The sequence below is a fragment of the Apium graveolens genome, chromosome 2 (genome assembly GCF_009905375.1).
Source record: "Apium graveolens cultivar Ventura chromosome 2, ASM990537v1, whole genome shotgun sequence".
In the NCBI taxonomy this organism is placed as follows: Eukaryota; Viridiplantae; Streptophyta; class Magnoliopsida; order Apiales; family Apiaceae; genus Apium; species Apium graveolens.
The window spans coordinates 100,778,304-100,797,683 of NC_133648.1; the positions used below are offsets into that span (position 1 = coordinate 100,778,304).

Genomic DNA, 19,380 nt, shown 5'->3' on the forward strand with positions numbered 1-19,380 from the left:
AACTAGACTTTTGACTGGGTAAGCGGGCACCCCTCTCGCCTCGCGCTTGTATTTGAAATATTCTTCCTCGGGGCATAACTTATTTAACTTTTGTTTGTATAAAATGTCTAATGTTTTTGTGCCCGCGTATGACTTTACGGTGCTAGCTATTTATTTTTATTTATTTTATTTTTTTTACCATGCTTCTACTGACCAAAAAGTAATCATAACTCTGGCCGCTTATGGTGAGCGTTACCCCTTCACTGCGAGCCCAATTTATTCAGCTCGTGTCATTTGTTCAATCAAACAACCATTGAAAGAGAATGCCAAGTGGAACAAGCCCGCATCGACTCGCAGGTGTTGTAGGTGTGCTCGCACTAGGAGCTCGCATGTGTCTTCTCCTCGCATCATGCGACTTTGAGTATGTTTGATGGAGGGCTGGGCCCCCTGGGTCGCATTTATGGTTTTGAGGGCCAGGGTATGAGCTCGCATCACGGGTCTATATCTCTATCCACATCTTTTATCTACTATGTGTTCGTATTTGTCTAAGCGGGTCGTGGCCCGGCTCGTTTCATGTTCTTGGCATCGAGCGGGTCGGGGCCCAGCTTGATTTAACATGTTAATAAAACAACTGTTCTGTCCTCGCATGGGTTCCCAAGGATGGGGTCCCCTGCTGGGTATTTAATCTATTAACAGAAGTTAAAATATCAAGTGCACAAATAGAGATCAATCGTTTATTCATAGATAATGGGAAGTGAAAGGAATACATGCTTGTGGTCTCAGGGAGGCACCTATATGGCACTACCCCCCGAGACTTAGAAATATTTGAAGATAATACTAAGTCTGAAAAGAATAATATTACTGATAATACTTGCGAAGGTGTTCCGCGTTCCAGGCTCTTGGGATCAACTTGTCTTGCATATCATTGAGGTGGTAGGTTCCCTCCCAGAGCACCGATTTTATCTTATAAGGGCCTTCCCAATTTGCTCCCAAGACTCCGTGACTCACCACCTTGGTATTTGGCATGAGCCGGCGCAGAACTAAATCTCCCACCTTAAAAGTTCGGGCTCGAACCTTATTGTTGTAATGCCTAGCTGTCCTCTGCTGATATGCCGCAATCCTGATCTGAGCCTCTTCTCGAGTTTCTTCGATCATATCCAAATAGAGCCGATGATTGACCTCGTTTGCCTCTGAGTCATAGTTGTCCCTTCGAAAAGATCCTGCTCCCACTTCAACGGGCACCATAGCTTCACACCCATACACCAGAGAGAAAGGGGTCTCTCCAGTTGTGGTTCGGGGTGTAGTGTTGTAAGACCATAGGACCTGGGCGAGTTCTTCTGGCCATGCTCCTTTCTTCTCTTCAAGATTTGCCTTTAAGGTATGCTTAATGATTTTATTAACAGCCTCTGTCTGCCCGTTACTTTGGGGGTGGCAGACTGCGCTAAAGCTCTTCTGAATCCCCAGCTGCTCACAAAACTCTCGCATCTCCTTGCTATCAAATTGTTTCCCATTGTCAGATATCAGCTTGTAAGGGATGCCATAGCGACATACAATAGCCCTGTATACAAACTCCCTGAGCTTTCTCGCTGTGATAGTGGCTAGGGGCTCGGCCTCTGCCCACTTAGTGAAATAGTCTACCGCAACTACCGCATACTTGACGCCTCCCCTGGCCTTCGGGAGTTCCCCAATCAGATCAATTCCCCACATGGAGAAGGGCCAGGGGCTCATGAGGGATGTGAGAGAGGCCACGGGGTTGTTGTAATAATTGGCATATCGCTGACACTTATCACAGGCTCGGGAGAATTCAAAGGCGTCTTTTTTCAGCGTTGGCCAGTAGTAGCCTTGACGGAGGATTTTCTGAGCTAGAGAGCTACCCCCCGAGTGATTGCCACAAATACCCTCGTGTACTTCCCTTAGGATGTAGTTGCATTCCTCCCCATGTATGTATTTGAGAAGAGGAACACTGAACCCTCTTCTGTATAGAATCTCGTCGTATATCACATAGCGGGCTGCTTTGTATTTTATTCTCCTTGCCTCGTTCTTTTCGTCCGGAAGTGAACCTTCTCTTATGTATGCTAGAATAGATGTCATCCACGTGGGGCCGAGCTCATTATTGAGGCTGCCCACCTCGTGCTCGGGCACACTAGGTTGCCTCTGTATATCAAGGGGCACGGTCCCTAGCAAAGTGCTCTCGCGGCGTGAACCGAGCTTAGCTAGCTCGTCCGCGCCTTCATTCTGCCCACACGGGATTAGTTCCAGCCTCACCTCGTTGAATCTTGCGATTATCCTCTGTGCGCACTTCAGGTAAAGCTCTGTTCTCGGCCCCTTAGCTTGATACCCCCCATTTATCTGATAGACCACAATCATAGAGTCACTAAACACATTTAAATTCTCGACCTTCATTTCCAAAGCTAGCTTGAGACCGTTGATCAGGGCCTCATACTCAGCATCATTGTTGGTTGCATGAAAGGCCAGATGGGTCGCATGTCTGATTTTGTGAGCCTCTGGGCTGATTAGCTCGATTCCAGCTCCTGCTCCATCACCGTTAGAGGCACCATCCACATATAGGCTCCACCATGGGGCACTATTTTGTCATTCCAGTCCAACTTCTTCTGTGCTAGGTATAACAATAAGGGCTCCCGGCTCCTCTTCTTGATGTGGGGGAAATTCTAGCAGAAAATCGGCCAGGGCTTGGCCTTTGATCGCAGTCCTTGGCTTATAATCCACCTCGAATTGGCCGAGCTCAACCGTCCACTTCAACATTCGACCAGAAGATTCTGGTCTATGCATCACTTGTCTGAGGGGGTAGGAGGTTCGCACTTCTATCTTATGTGCCTGAAAATAGGGCCTGAGTTTTCGGGAGGCCAGAATCAGAGCATACGCTAGCTTTTCGAGGCTTGTGTATCGAGTCTCGGCATCGGCTAGCCTTTTACTCACATAATATACCGGGAGCTGGACACCATCCTCCTCTCGGACTAATACTGCACTTATTGCAAAGTCGGAGACGGCCAAGTATAGGATCAAAGTTTCTCCTGCTTTTGGGTTGGACAACATGGGAGGGCTACGGAGATGCTTCTTTATGTTCTGAAAGGCTTCCTCACATTCTTCGGTCCACTTAAAGTTCCTCCCCACTCCTTTGATTGCTTTGAAGAACTCTTGGCATTTATCGGAGGATTTTGAGACGAAGCGGTTTAAGGCGGCCACTCGTCCCGTTAAGCTTTGAACATCCTTCACCCGTCGAGGGGATCTCATCTCGAGTAGGGCTTGTATCTTGGCTGAGTTGGCCTCAATGCCTCTATGGTTGACAATAAATCCCAAAAACTTCCCCGATTCAACCCCAAACACGCATTTCTGGGGGTTGAGTTTCATTCTGTACTCCCTTAGGATCTGGAACATTTCTGCCAGGTGGCGGACATGATCCCTCGCTTCTTTCGATTTCACCAGCATGTCGACTACATAGGCCTCCATAGTCTTCCCCAATTGATGTTTGAACATCTTATTCACCAGCCTCTGATAGGTTGCTCCCGCATTAAGGAGCCCGAAGGGCATCCCGATGTAACAGTAAAGGCCCCGATCAGTAATAAAGGAGGTGTGCTCCTGATCTGGCCCATACATGGGGATTTGGTTATATCCCGAATAAGCATCCATAAAACTAAGCAGCGCGTGCCCAGCCGTGGAATCAACCAGCTGGTCGATTCGGGGTAGAGGAAAGCTGTCCTTCGGGCAAGCTTTGTTCAGGTTGGTGAAGTCTACACATGTCCTCCACTTGCCATTGGGCTTCTTGACAAGCACAGGGTTGGCCAGCCACACGGGGTAGAAGGCTTCTCTCACAAGTCCTGCCTCCATTAATCTATCCACTTCTTCTCTGAGAGCCTCTGCCCTCTCTCCACTAATCGGCCGTCTCTTTTGCCTAACCCCCTTCTTTTTCGGGTCCAAGTTGAGCCGGTGGCACATGACATTTGGGTCAATCCCTATCATATCGGAGTGTGACCATGCAAAGACATCCAAATTCTCCCTTAGGAAGCGGGCTAGATCCTCTCTCAAGTCAGGACTTAGGTTAGAGCCTATTCTGAGTACCTTGGAGGGATCATTTGAGTCTACCAAGATCGGGATTGTGTCCTCTGCGGGCCCGGCCCTCTCGACCATTGAGGGCATTCTCGGGTCTAGATCTGCTCGAGCCTCGCTAGTTTTTTCCATTTCCGTGATTGCCAAACCTTCCGCATCCTTGAGCTCGGTTTGGTGAGCTTGGGTCGGGTTTATCAAGCGTTCAGAGGTCGCAGTTACAGTTCGAGTGATTCGGTCGGGTGGGTCCATAGTGATTGTTGTTTCTTTGTGTGCCCACTTCCCTCTCCTAAGTGTTGCAGTGATTTGTTCTGGGCTCTCTTCTTCATCACTTGCTTCCTCTACAATCCCCTCTTGTATCAACATGATGGGCTGAGATGCTTCCATTAGTAAGGCCCCTGGGCGTGGTTCCACATGAATTCCCATGTGCTCGAAGTAGTTCTCGGGCAACTCTTCAATTGAAATCAAATTACAAGTCTCGTGGCCCTCAGAACGTATTCTTTTCCTGCCCTCTGCCTCTTCCATGGGGATGTCGCACTCACCTGCTTCAGCTATCTCCCTTGAGGCATTTCTTGACTCGGCCGCTTTGAGTGCCTGGTTGTAGCAGACCCTGGATTCGTATTGACAGCTCTTCAAGATGCCTACCCCCGTGGGGGTTGGGAATTTTATCGTCATATGATGGATCGAGGTCACCATCCTCATTGCCCTCATAAGGGGTCTGCCCACTATAACATTGTAGGCACAAGGTTGGTCTACGACTGTAAACATAGCGATCTGGGTGGCCACATGAGGCTCCTCTCCTATGGTCACCGGGAGCCAAATTGTCCCTTTCACTCTGATCGAGTCTCCCGTGAACCCGTACAGGTGCCCACCTGTTGAGGTTAATTCTCTATCCAATAATCCCAGTTTTTTGTAGGCATCATAAGTCAAAACATCAGCCGAGCTCCCGGTGTCCACCATTGCTCGGTGAATATTCACCGTCCCAATCTTCATTTTTATGACTAGGGCATCGGTATGAGGGTAATGCACCCATTTTGCATCATTCTCTTTAAACACGATATCATCGACCTCCCTTTCAAAGAGCTCCGGGGGCCTTTGGCTTAGATGATTGACGTTGGTGAGCGGCTTGTCCTTTGCTTCCCGGGCATATCTGTCCATCGCCTTCCGGCTGTCTCCACCAATGTGAGACCCGCCTAGAATAATATGAATACTACCATCCCGAGGGACCCTTTCTTTGTCTTCTGGGGGTGGAGGAGGGACGGTATGATAATCCGTCCTGTGTCTTCGAACCTCCTTGACAACCCACTCCGTAAGCTTCCCTTGTCTAATCAAAGTCTCGATCTCATCCTTTAGTTGTCTACAATCAGCTGTATCGTGTCCGGTGGCCTCATGGTATGCACAATACTTCAAAGTGTCTCTTTTATTGTAGTCTGTGAGAGGAGTTGCCTTCCTGAATACCCCCTTCCCCACATATGTAGCATATATGTGGTCGATAGAGGCTACCAGAGGGGTGTGTGTCTGCCATTTGCTTGTATAAGGCCTTCCCGAATCTTTAGTGGTCTCTTTGCCACGGGCAGACTTTTTCGGGCTCGAACTACGCCGATATGTCTTCCTCCTTTCGTCAGGGCTTGAGGATCGGTCCCTCTTGTCTCGATAGCTTTCGCTGATTTTCAGCTCTCTCATTGATTTCTCTACCCTCTTGAAGGGTTCGGCTTGCTCATAGAACTCGGCCAAGGTCCTCGGCTCACTCGCTTGGAGGCTTTTCTAAAATTTCGATCCTTCTTTTAGCCCTGCTATCAAGAAATTTTTGATGGTCTCCTCACTGGATCCTCTCACCTTGGGGACCTCGGCGTTGAACCGACGAAAGTATTCTGCCAAGGGCTCCCCTCCCTTTGCTTGATGTTGGCTAACGTGGCCACAGGAGGCGAATAGTGGAGGGTCGACTGAAATTGTCTGACGAACAAGTCCTCCAATTGCCTCCACATTCTTATGCTAGCCGGTCCCAACTTGGAGAACCATTGTTGGGCACTACCTCTGAGTGATGCCGCGAAGAGTCTGCAACGGGTCATCTCCGGCACCTGATAGACTTCCATCTCAGTGTTAAATTGAATAAGGTACTCCACCGGGGCGGCTTCGCCGTTAAATAGAAGGTCGGGGTTGTGCCTAAACACCCGAGGTAGGGGGGATGATCGGATAGCAGCCGTAAACGGAGAGGGGGCAGCCGAAGCAGGGGGCCCTCTCTTCTCTTTCTCCATCTCATCTAAGATCCTTCTCAGGTCCCTTACTCTAACAACTTCTCCTTCTCTGTCACCCCCCGCATTACTCGAATGATGTGAGCCCTGAGGTCGTTCGCGGCGTCCCCCTCCTCCAGCTCGGTCCTGCGACTCCTCTTCACGATTGTATCTGCGTCTATGTCGCTCCTCCCTCCTGGGTGAGGTGTGTTGACGTCTTTCCGGAGGGGTCGTTGCCTGTTCCCTTTTCGAGCCTCTTTTATCCACGGGCTCTTTCTCTTCTCTCTCCTTCTTACAATTCTCCAATTTGAGCCTGAGGTCATGTTCGCTTAGTTTTCTACCCACTCGGTCTAGCACGCTAGTTGACCTTGCCTCAGATGAAGCTGGCTTCGGCCCCGATCTCGTAGAGATCTGGCTGCCCCGCTCATCATGGCCTCGGGGTATATCTTCCTTTTCGCGTGATGTTTCTTTCTTCTGTTTGGTCTCGGTTGCCACGTCATCAAAATTGTGGATCAGCTTCTTCTGAGGGCCTTTGCCCTTCCAGCTACGCTGTGAGACCTTGAGGCGGCGCGCCTTACGCTTGACGTTCCGGACCGAGCTTCTTTCTACCTTTGACATTCGGGCGTTGATATAATTCATCTGATCGGCCAGCCCTTCGAGATACGTCATCACAGCCTGCCCGTCCACGGTTGCAATTGGTGGAGGTGGCGCCTGATTCTCTGGGGGCGTGTGTTCGAAAGTAGGGTCTTTCTTGCCTCCGCTCCCTGGTGTCGTCGCTTGCTTGCTTTCTTTGGTCATCTTTCTCCCTAAGATGAACGAGGCCCCTCCTTCTGGCGCCAAATGTTATAGCGCCAAATGTTATATATTTATGGATTTCTATAGTTAATTGTTATGATACCTAAGTTTGTGGTGATTGTATGACATCCTATTATTGGTTATACGTATTTGTCTTATGTGCATCGCGAATATATAAGATAGTTTATTAATCTCTAATGAAGCGATAGTGAATATAGAGGTTTAGAACATGCCATGCTAGCATAGGTTCATGTATTTATTATGCATGATTCATAGGTAATTTTAACCATCTTACTTGCCCTAGGTAATCACGATGGATAACTTGTTCATTAAACCTTTATGTTGTCAAATTCTATAGACATATAGGGTCTCAACATAATTGGTGTCTATTCAACTTCTATCTCTTTTGTGGATGTTTGGTAGTAGGGTATTTATACAACAAAAGTTGGCGTTTACTAGTTTCATGTTATCTGATTAGTTGTCATCACTATTGCATGCTAAGGTTATGAACAATGACTTTGAATGAAGTATTTAATGAAGTTAGAATTCCCATGTTTGGCTCATATAGTTAATTCAATCACTATTATTCATAGTTAATTGCATGTTAGTTTAATCTTAGTTATAAACATGTCAACTTGTTATTGTCTTATCATTGAGCGATACCCATACCATTGTTGCATAGGTGCATAATCTTAAGTTAACTAAAAAGAGTCTATGTGGGTACGAATCTAATTTATATCTTATACAACTGGCGAACGCGTATGCTTGCGTGTATTTTTTATCGCGTGTTTTCTCCCTAAAAATTATATACATATCTTGACTATATAATATATGTTTTATGATGTGTTTTTATATAGTTCAATCATTCTCTCTCTTTCTCTCTCTCTGTGTCAATTGTTATCTCCTTGTGGCTCGCCACATGTGAATTTGTGATTTGTCTCAAATTACCTATGCTTTGTGTTATGTATGTGTATACATGAGGAGCTGGAGCTATTCCCTAATATTTTTTTTGTCCCTAGATCTTGTATAAATTAAAAGGTCAGACATGTTATATAAGTGTAAAAAATAATTTTGGATCATCCTGACTTTTTTTTCTCACCATATACATTACCTATTTTTCTCACCATCAGGAACTCTTCCAGTCAAATCTTCTATTTGGAAAATGTAGGATGCAAACTCTTATTGTGACAACATTGGCCTGGATTAAGTTTTTGCAATTGCACCTTTAATATACCACCGGCTAAATTCGACAGGCCTCGGTTGAATTTAAATGGTCGTATTTAAACGGTCGTATTTACAATCAATTTTAACTGGAAACGGTTGAAATTAAAACGGTTGAAATTATACCAAAAAATATTTCAGTCGAATTTAGCCCAAAAAAATGGAGGGAATTTTTCAGCAAACTAATTTAGTTGGCACTCCTAAATTCAACCGATTTTGGTCAAATTTTATATTTAAAAATGGCGGGAAATTTACCCATACTATTAAAATTTTCAAAAAAAGTGAGGGAAATTTCCCGCCCCTTTCGAAGGTATATTTTAACGGATTTCGGTTGTATTTATAATTTTTCAAAATTCAATTTTTAATAAAAAAAATATTTAAATGTTAGTGAATATTTTGAAATTATGAATATGGGAGAGAATAAAAGTTATTCAAATAAAACATTTAGTTCATGAAAAATTAAATTATGTGCTATAAGAATTTTTCAAATTTCTTTATTTTTCTAAAAAATAAAGTTGATGCTAGTTCTAGTCTAACCGATGCTTGACTTTTAAAATGGCCAACCAAATAAAATTATTTTCAGTTGAAACTTTGGTTATTCCCTAGTATATATATATGTAAAGTTCTATGGAGTCCACCTTTAATTGGAGTCCTCGGAGTCCATATATGTTCTGCAAGTAAAATATAGCTTAAAATATTGCAAAACATATTATTTTTCGACAAACATCGCTATTCTATCAAAAATCTTGTAGATTGCATACATTTTACAAGCAGAACATTGCAAAAATATATATTCTACAAAACATGTTTAGTTTGCAGAACATAAATGTTCATGTTGCAGAACATATTGCAGAACATACATATTGTACCGTAAATATATGAGATTTGCATGATTTTGTTGAAGTTATGCTATTTGTGTAACATGTTTTGCAAAATAACACGTTTTACAATATATTTTATTTGCAGAACGTAGATGGACTCCGAGGACTCCGATAAAAAGGTGGACTCCATAGAACTCACCCCTTCAGGACTAAAAACTAATTATCTATACTGGTCAAACTGATGCCTGACGTTTAAAATAGAAAATTAACTAAAATTATTTTGATCTGAAATTTTGGTTTTATCACTAATATATATCTATTAACATCCATATGGTTGAATCGATGAAAAATATTTTTGAAAAAAATCGAAACACCAATGCAGGAATAAACACTGGCTAATTGTACTTTTAAAATGGAAAATTAAATAAAAATATTTCGATATGAAACTTTAGTTATATCACTAATATATAGATATATTGACATCCATACGGTTCGATCGATGAAAAATATTTTTGAAAAAATCGAAACACCAATTCAGGATTAAATACTAGTCAATTATACTAGTAAAACTGATTTTTGACTATTAAAATGGCAATCCAAATAAAATTATTTTGATTAGAAACTCTGATTGCATCACTAATTTATATATATATATATTGACATCCATAAGGTTTGATCGATGAAAAATATTTTTGAAAAAATCGAAATACCAATTCATGACTAAACACTACTTAGTTGTACTAGTCAAACTGATGTTTGACTGTTAAAATGGAAACCAAATAAAATTATTTTGATCTGAAGTTTTGATTATATCACTAATATCTATATCTATTGACATCCATACGATTAGAAATATTTATAAAAAATTCAAAATAATTATTTAGGACTAAACACTAATTGGTTGTACCGGTCAAACTAACGCCTTACTAATAAAATGGAAAATTAAAATATATATGTGAGTGGAGAAATTTGATTTTTCTTGTATTTGATAATTTTCTAAAATTTAAATAATATTTTAGGATTATGATATAAATTAGGATTAGGTTAGACTTTGTAAATTATTAAATTTTATATATATTTTTGGATAATACAACTATACAGATATATATATATATATAGATGATTCAATCATTATTTTAATTGATATTTATATTTTATAATAAATTATGAACCCCTTTTTATAAATAATCAAGCTTTCAAACATACTTTAGCCCTTTAACAAAGGCCCGACCCTACGAGAAACCCTAGCAATTTAGCATCTTGATATAAATCATCGTAAACACAATCCTTTACTCCTCATGCTAATTTACAACTTACTAAAGAAATGACTTATGTTGCTCCTCTCCCTTTCTCTCTCGCCGATCGCCCCCTGCTTTTCATTTCTACCCGTTCACTTCAATTTTTGTGTTTTTAGTATTAAGATCTAAATTTTTGTGTTTTTGTGTGGGTTGATTTAGTCGTGAGGTTCTGTTGGTTTTTGTGTTGTTATGGTATGCAAAATTTTTGCGGGCTTGAAGGTGAGGGGGTTAAAGCAGGAGAATGGGTTTCTATTAACTTTGGTATCTTCTTGTTTCCTTTCACCATTTTTTATATTAATTTTGCTTATAAGCAGCTTCTTCATTTTTTTTTATTGTATAAATTATGGAATCACATTATTACGACTGCTACATTGATTATAACTTTACTCAATTTTAATACTGATTTCAAATATGTCAAAATAATTTGTTAATTTTGTTTCGTATTTAGCAGAATCTAATATGTGCCATGACCCTGAATCCTATGGTTGACATTTAGGATGCTACCAATGTGTAAATTGAGTTGCTAATTTTTGTATGTTAGTTGTAATTTTGACTTTATAATGACTGTTTTTTTCTTAAATGGGTTTAGATTGCAAATGAACAAGGAAAAAGGGGTTGCATTAGGCAGTAGTTGTTGGATTCTCCCTTACCAAAGCTTCCTCCAAATACAATTTTGTCAAGGTCCCTGTTTTTCCTTTACGTTCTACCGTGTTTTATATTTTTTCACTTTGGTGTCCGTTTTTTAATTTCTTCTCTATGCCAAATTGTATATTGGGTTTATTCTTAGTTTTGTAAGGGTTATTTTTGAATGGTTCTGTGTCTGGAATTTGTGCTTGCAACATGGGGATGTGAAGATTGAGATTTGGTTAATTTGGCAGGTGGTTTCTACATGGCGGGTGCTTTTCTGGTGCGTGGAGCTTTATTTGCTGGAGTTTGTAGATTATAAATCTTGGATTTCTTGGTGTTTATTTCGAGTCCTTTCTTGTTTGCTTTTAGAATCAGGCTTGGTTTATTTGTGGAGTTTGTGTGATTTTATTTTCTATCTCGTTTCTTTTATATTTTCTCTTGGAGATTTGTTCAGGTAGATTGATTTAAGAGGAGAACTCTTTGTATATTCTTCTTTCTTGGAAAAAAATGAGCCTATTTAGCTCTTCTTCCTAGAGCTTGAGAGAGATGCCTGAGGCTGCTGATGTTATTTTTGTCGCGGCGTGGTGTTAAACATATTGGAGAATCCAAATGCTGAAGTTTGTTGTTGTTGCGGAAACAACTAACTGGACTGAGTTTGTTGTTGTTGTTTTTGAGATCTTAAATCTGTTTGTTGACATTGTCTTTTATACATTGGTGTTGTATTAGTTACGGATAATATTGTGTAGAATTGCGGTTGTTGAAATGATACATTCCAAGATGTTCTACTTTGGTTAGGTTGAAATTATAAAATAAAATTGAGTAGCATTTTGCTGTTTTTTTAAATATGGTGTTATTTTAAATTAACTGAATTCGGTTGAATTTACGTTGCAACCAAAAATACTTGAAATTATTTTTTGATTTTATACGGTCGAATTTTATATTTTGGCAGTATTTTAATTTTTTTTTCGAAAAATGTAATTATTTAGCCGGGATTTTTAAAATTTTTCAAAATACTTAAATATTTCGGCAGGATTTATAAGTTTTAGGTGAAAATTTAAATTTTATTGCCATCGGTCGAATTTTTTCGGTTGAATTTAGGCGGTCATAAATATCTGGTCATAATTAGTCGGTCGAATTTAGTTAAATACGACCGAACTCGTAAATTCGACTCCATTTATTACAACCAATTCAAAATCGGTCGGAATTGGTTAAATTCGAACGCGCGCGGTTGAATGAAGCTAAATTTGACCGATTTTTTGGTCGAAATTAGCCTTTTTTTCTTGTAGTGCAGGTACTCTTCTGGTCGTTATGGAAGTATTACAATTGCAACTCTAATAAGTTTTTGCAGGAACATATAGACCCCTCGCAAATAGAAACTGACTAGGTATATAGTATGTATTTGTCCACATTTCTGTCATAGTGATGGTAGAATTTGGTAATATTTTTAAGTTACGTGATATGAGTTACAACCTGAAAACTGACTTAAAGCCATGAAATTCAGCATTTTTCAGAATCAAAGTAATGAATTGATGGCATAATTGGAAAGGTTAATGGCTTAATTAAGTTATAGATTTATGTTTTGAGATTACGTGCGTAAAATATTTGGTCAACCAGATCTACAGATTTACTTGTTTTCCCTTTCTTAGAATATATTTTTACTTGTTTAATTTCATTGAGTTTATTTTATAGTATTCTGACCCTTATATTCTTCATGTACTTTTATAACCATTTGAATATTTGTATCAAATTATTTATTTTTAAAATTGTTATTTCCAACTTATATGTTATCATTTCCTTTCGCCATTATATATTGCAATATTATTTTGTTCTGTTAAATGAGTTTGACAGTATTTGTAACATGTTTGTTTGGACTCTATGATCCATTTTTATTGGTTAACTAGAGACAATCTCCACATAGATTTCGGACTAAAGGTGAACTCGACACTTACTCGTATTAGTGCCATAAGAATACGAGTATATCTTTGGGGTGTGAGGTTGAATCATAATTTCTCTTGTTTTGTAGAATCTTTTTGTGCATTACATGTATTTCTTCTCGTGGATTCCTAGTGAAGAAACACAAGAACTCGTTTGCTCTCTTATCCCGACTTCACTAGAATAGGTTACATAAGAGTCATTTATTGTATCCACCTTATTTTTTTATTTAACCTTGTATTTGTTCATCTTTGGTCTGTTTACATCTTATGAACCACTCTATTAATTATGAATTTTATATCCTGTTATATTATGTTCGGTACTTTACATTTGCCTCATTCGTACTATTTTTCTTCCGGTTATAAGAAGGGGTATACATGATTGTGATAAGAGCCACCTACTCTAGTTGAAGTTTATCATATAATTGGTATAATAATATTCTAAAACATAATAATTTTAGTGAGATTTCGTGCTCAAGATTAATAACTAATAACACTATTTCAACGACATATTTCTTAAAAATCAACCATGTCTTTGCTATATTTAGCATCACAGGATTACAACTCAAAATTGAGCCCACCCAAATTCTTAGCCACGTAATTAAAATATTAAGCCGTAAAGGCCACTCCAAAATTTTATAAGCATCTTTGACAGTTTTTCATGTAAAACTTGTGTGTCATATGACTTAAAATAGGTAGTTTCTACCGTTAGTAAAAAAAATCTTGAATAAAATAATAAAAATGAACAAAATTATGGTTTTTTAACTTTTTACAGCGTTGCCATCTTCAACTCAAAAACTCTCTTAAAAACTCTTTATTCTAAGTTAAGAGCCATCTTTGAAAACTGCTGTAAAAAGTCATTATTCTTTTGTACAAGTTGTATCATCATGAGTGAATACTACAAGAAAACAAGATAAAATTGATCGACTAAATTGGACGATTTTAAGCCAAAATGGTCGGTTTAAAGAATAAAACCGAAAAAATTCAGTGGTTGGTTTAAGACTGGTCGGTTATGAGATTTGGTCGGGTTAAACCATCAAAACTAACCAGAGACACACGGTCGGTTATGTTCCTTTGAACAAAATAAATATATGGGGTCACTTTATACACGTGTCACCACGTGCACAATGTCATCGGACTAAAATCGACCACAGACGGTCGGTTATGTCTGTGATCCTGGATTTTGACTGAAACTCAAAACCGACCATAGTTAAAAGGTGCACAATGGTCGGTTTAAAATCACAAGCCAATTTAAATATACATAATCGATCGTTCTATAACTGACCACCCTACTAAGCAGATGGTCACTTTTATGAAAGAAGGTGGTCGGTTATGTGTCCCGATTGTCGGTTTTTTGGGAATTATTATGGTAAAAAACGGTCGATTATGTCTTTTTTCGGTCGATTTTGAGGCTAAATTTACAAAAAAGATTGTAGATTCTCTGCAGTGCCATTCCAAACCAATCCAAATCAATTCATTTCAATTGAGTACAATCAATGCAAAATAACTTTAATTTAATAAAACAACAACACCAATCAATGAAATTCATAAACTACCTCAAACCATTAACAAACACTACTATAATTGTCATAAATTATAATATATCCATTCAAACAAAATGTTAACTCCGATAATCAGATCATCAAACTGTAATATATCACAAACCAAAATATTAAACGACAAAGTATGACTACATCCCATATACGACAAAGTTATAAATTACAAACATCCCATAATTAAATGACAAATATTAACTAATCTGACAAGGAAACTTCAGATTATTCACCCTTTTATCCTCCTGCCCACCATCCCCACCAACATCATCAACGTCCTCATCATCCGTGACATCATCCTCATATGTATAATCCTTATCATCTCCCAAAGCACGCTGATTGTTTTCCGATATGCACAAGTATAAAATAATTAAAAAGAAGAAATAAATTAATTGCAAATGAAAGAAAATAATTCAACAACATGAATTAGTAAATATCTCAGCAACAGGCACTACACCATAGAATGCATATAGCAACATCAAAAATTTATTGCCTAAAGGGCTTTTTATGTTACAGTAGAAAATATGGCAACAAATATGGAAAATTTTGACGTTGCATCCAGTGGTGATGCAATAGAGGTCATATAGCAACGTTTTAAGCCATGTATAACAACAACACAACCTCATTGCAATAGACAATATTTAGCAATAAAATTTATTTTACAACAACACAGTTAAATCATTGCAATAGCTGCTTTTGTCAGCAAATTAACCATCTTAAGGTAACATTATTTGGTCCAATTACAATGAAGTTTAAGGTAAAATTTGACAAATATTGCAACATTTTTTAACCAATTGCAACATTTTAAAGCTGATGTAATTGTTAATGGCAACATATTTGGATATAATTATAACAGTATTTTTTAAAAAATGGTAGGATCTTATTGTAAATAAGCAAGCCGGGCATTTTTTATGCCATAAAACCAAGCAATTTCATTCAAAAGTGCCATGATCAATTCAAAAGCAGCTCTCAGGCTGTCCCAACATCATCAAACAAACATCATAATTTAAGTCTAATAGAAAATGACAATAGCTAACTAAACCAAATTCGCGAGTGAATTTAGTCGCATACATGAAGAAGTAAACCAAATTCGCATTCGAATTTAAACAAAGGTAATCTAGCTAGCTAGAAAACTGCATATAACTTAAACATAAAACATCAGTTGGCCCCTGCAATTTCATCTCCATCTGCATCGCTTGCATCTTCTTTCACTTTTTCTTCATCCTCCGAATCATCTTCATTTCAAAAGCGATGTAAATCCAGAGTTAGCCCAAAGGAGACACCAATATAATGGAGATTTTCAGGTCTTCATTCACAAAGATGCACAAGCAGAGGAGGAAGGTCTATCCTAGGTTTAATATTTTCTTCTAGTAACGAAACCTGCATGGACACAACAGTTGGCATCATATTCAAGATGCGAATTCACAACATTCAAAAATATACCAAATAATTCATTTAAAAGGAATCATTACAAGCAATCTAAAGAAATTAAAAAAATACCCAAAAGAGAACGTAGGTAATAGAGTGAACCTGTTGTGCAACATTAGTAACTCTTAAGGTAATGTTATCTTTAAATACATCATCCAACAAGTACTGAAAGGATGTGCCAGCCCTTAAGGCATGAAAGCATCTAGACTACACAATTTCAATAACATTTGGACATGATTTAAGAGAATAGAATAACAGTTGAAACTAACAAATATAAGATATAAAGAACTTGCAACACAATTTAGATGTACCAGTTTTGAGGCATACGAAAGCATCTAGAACTTTTTGTTCCATGTTAATAAAACTAAAAAAGCCCTCACATATTGAGCATATGTATCACAGAGTGATCTAACATATGTATCACAGAAAGACTTGAAAGCCAAGTGAGAAACAGAGAACCTAATGCTAGATCATAGGGAAAGCATTGCAAGCACTATAAATTCCACATTTAGCTGCTAGCCTAAATGTATTCTAAATTCGCAAAATGCAATTGCAGAGTTCCTGCTAATATGCCCTTTTATGATATTCTGAATGAGTTTGAAAAGGGGAGCAGTCATATGAGTAATATAACGAGCATTTAAATTAATATCTAATGAACTACTGTATTTGTATGCAGTAGGAATCAACACAATGAAAGAGGATTATATTAGAATACTATGACATGGTAACACACTGAATAAATTACTTTTGCAGGGTGATCATCTGGGAAAATCACCTAGCTTTCCTCTCATCTTGATGGCCTCACCTCCCCTGCCACATCAAACTCAACAACAACAGCACGATACCTAATACTACTAGGTTTCAGAGCAAAGAAAAATTCACTAGTATTGACATAAGTACTATTGATTTCTTCACACAAATACTTAAGCATGTTCATTCTCCGACACATGTACTTTTGCTTATGTTATCAAATCTGATAAATCTAACAATAATTGAAAAAAATACTAAAAAAATACTCAAATGAATAATACAAAATAAGAAATGAAAGAAAGAGAGTAAGAAAGTGGACCTCAACAACAGGAGTGAACCATCAGAGGCCAAACTGAGGGTTGATAGAAACTGAGTCAGAGGCAATCTGTGTCATGAAACGTGTCTGTGAAATATTGAACTCACAATCCACAACTTGTAACCATATCTCATATTTTGCCTCTTCCAACAAATACACGGAAACACAGACCCAAAACATCTAGACATATATCTCATCTAGACAATTTTACATAGACATGAGATAATTTTACTCTGAACACGAGCATAAAAAAAGTCGATTAAAAAATCCTCAAATTAGCATAATCTTTTATTAGTAGAAAACCAATTGATACAATAACAAATATGTTCAATTTGGGAAATAATATACCTTCTTCGAGTTTGATTTTTGTCTGAGTTTGAATCTTGAGCGTGATTGTTCTTCGCCCTTTTGGCTCGGTTTCAAACAAATTCCAAACTGAAATACATAAATAATGAAAATTAAAAATAAATTAATGACCTAAATTAACAAGAAATCAATTGCTATCAATAAAAAAAAGAATAAAGAAGAAGATATTTGGCGTATATATGAAACCTAACTGAAACATACATTAATATACATATTCAAATTCAAAACGGGGGAAGAATACCTTTTTTCGAGCTTGAATATTAAAGTTTCAATTTTCGATCTTGAGTCTGTGTCTTCTTCTGAAACGAGTCTTCAATTTTCCATTTACTTACCTTATTTTCTTCATGCCGCTTCTCAGCTTGATTTCTTCATTTTCTATTTTTGTTTAACGTTTTATGTTTTGCCTTTTAAGTTTACTATTTCACTACCCCTGGACAAAATAATTTAAAGAGCCCGCTTCATTTTTTCGAGCCCGCTAACAAATTGGCCCAAAAGGGGTAAGTCACCAGCAACATTTTCTAAACTTCGTTGCAGTTGAGTTCGAATTTTGAACGAAATACTATTTTTTATATTCTATTGTAACGATTTCGAACGCCATTGCAAAACATATGATATTGTCAAAAACTGTCAAGAAACGGCAACGATTTTTAAGTGATGTTATAATATTTGGTTGCTATAGGCAATCTATGGTGTAGTGAAGAGCTTTGGTTTTCAGAATGATATCTTCAACCAAAGTCCTCACAATGTGTACAGTCTCACCACCAATTAGGCTATTCCATTGTAATCTTTGCCTTGGATGGGAGGATGGATCTGAGGCCTCAAGAGTCGTATGTGAAAATATGGATATCTCTTCATTGGATATTTGGCGAGCAAACCGATTCGGATTAGCACAAATCTCCACAAGCATATTTCTCACGATTGCAAGATAGACATTGTCGGGGATGGCCTAACATTGTCTAGGAGGAGCGGATGAGGATGAGTCGGCTTCATTCCTGGTGGAATCTCGATTGCAGGTAGCTAATTTAGGCAGGAGATCGACGGCTCGAGCATTGGGGAATCCAACAACATAAATTTTCTTCGGCTTTGTACCTTCGGGGACACCCAATGCTTCCATCCACCAATGCCAACGGTCGGTTATATATAAACACAATAGTTAAACGACACTGTTCTATCTCCAATGGGTACATATTCTGTATTTTAAATTAATTTTATATTATATATAAAATCGACCGAGTGTATGTGGTCAGTTTTAACAGCGCCAAGTAAACTTTTTAACTGACCGATATCATGTGGTCGGTTTTATGTTTACCACATCTTCAAAACTACATCATTATTGCCATATTTAACCGACCGATCATTCTGGTTAGTTATAATTTTCCAGATCAACGTCGGTCGGTTATGTGTGTTCGACTTTGTCCAGTTTTCTTGTAGTGGAAGTAGTGAGTCACTTTCAAAAAAAATCTCATTTTAAAGATGGACGTTTTAAACCTAAACAAAGCAAAATTAGTCTATTCTTAAACAATATGTATAATTTAGAAACTTATGAGAAAAAAAACAAATTCACAATATAAATGCTTGAACGATGAACAACCAGTAGCTGCAGGATGCAACGAGGACTACATTATTTTCCTTTTAGAAAAGGATTTCCAGTGAGCCCTTATTACCTATATTGCTCTCAATGAAAACCATTAATTTCTACCATAAATACTCGTGGATCTTGCGATCTCAAGATATTTGCTGTCACAATAAACATAATAAACCAATCTAGCAAATCGTGTTTTTCTAAATTGTGGATTTTGATCAATTTCTTACTTTTTTAAAAATATTTTAAAATCAAGCTAAAATCCACCGGCTTTTCAATGATTTGTCAAATACTCTACACAAAATAATGTTCGATGCTTTTTATCAAGTGAGTAGTGCTAGGTACCCGAAAATATGTACCAAATGACGTGGTTAACACATGACATGTTTTGATATGTGGGCGTACATATATATGTCGGGT

At 38.2% G+C, this 19,380-nt stretch overlaps 1 protein-coding gene and 1 long non-coding RNA gene across 5 annotated transcripts; both read right to left on the bottom strand.

Moving 5' to 3' along the window:
* Positions 1–277: 277 nt before the first annotated feature.
* Positions 278–4,566, bottom strand: LOC141691736 (uncharacterized). The gene is made up of 6 exons (XM_074496497.1): positions 4,057–4,566; positions 2,926–3,489; positions 1,854–2,328; positions 1,401–1,592; positions 988–1,337; positions 278–478 (listed from the first exon to the last, which is right to left on the bottom strand). Exons 1-6 carry the CDS (start codon positions 4,564–4,566, stop codon positions 278–280), a joined length of 2,292 nt encoding a protein of 763 aa, XP_074352598.1.
* A 10,862-nt stretch (positions 4,567–15,428) lies between these two features.
* On the bottom strand, positions 15,429–17,776 carry LOC141706028 (uncharacterized). 4 transcript variants are annotated; one of them, XR_012568584.1, is made up of 5 exons: positions 17,620–17,776; positions 17,361–17,447; positions 17,016–17,081; positions 16,049–16,153; positions 15,429–15,898 (listed from the first exon to the last, which is right to left on the bottom strand). It is a non-coding gene; the product is annotated as an uncharacterized LOC141706028 (long non-coding RNA). The 4 variants fall into 4 exon arrangements; XR_012568583.1 differs by lacking the exon at positions 16,049–16,153 and adding an exon at positions 16,692–16,791; XR_012568581.1 differs by lacking the exon at positions 16,049–16,153.
* Positions 17,777–19,380: the final 1,604 nt, after the last annotated feature.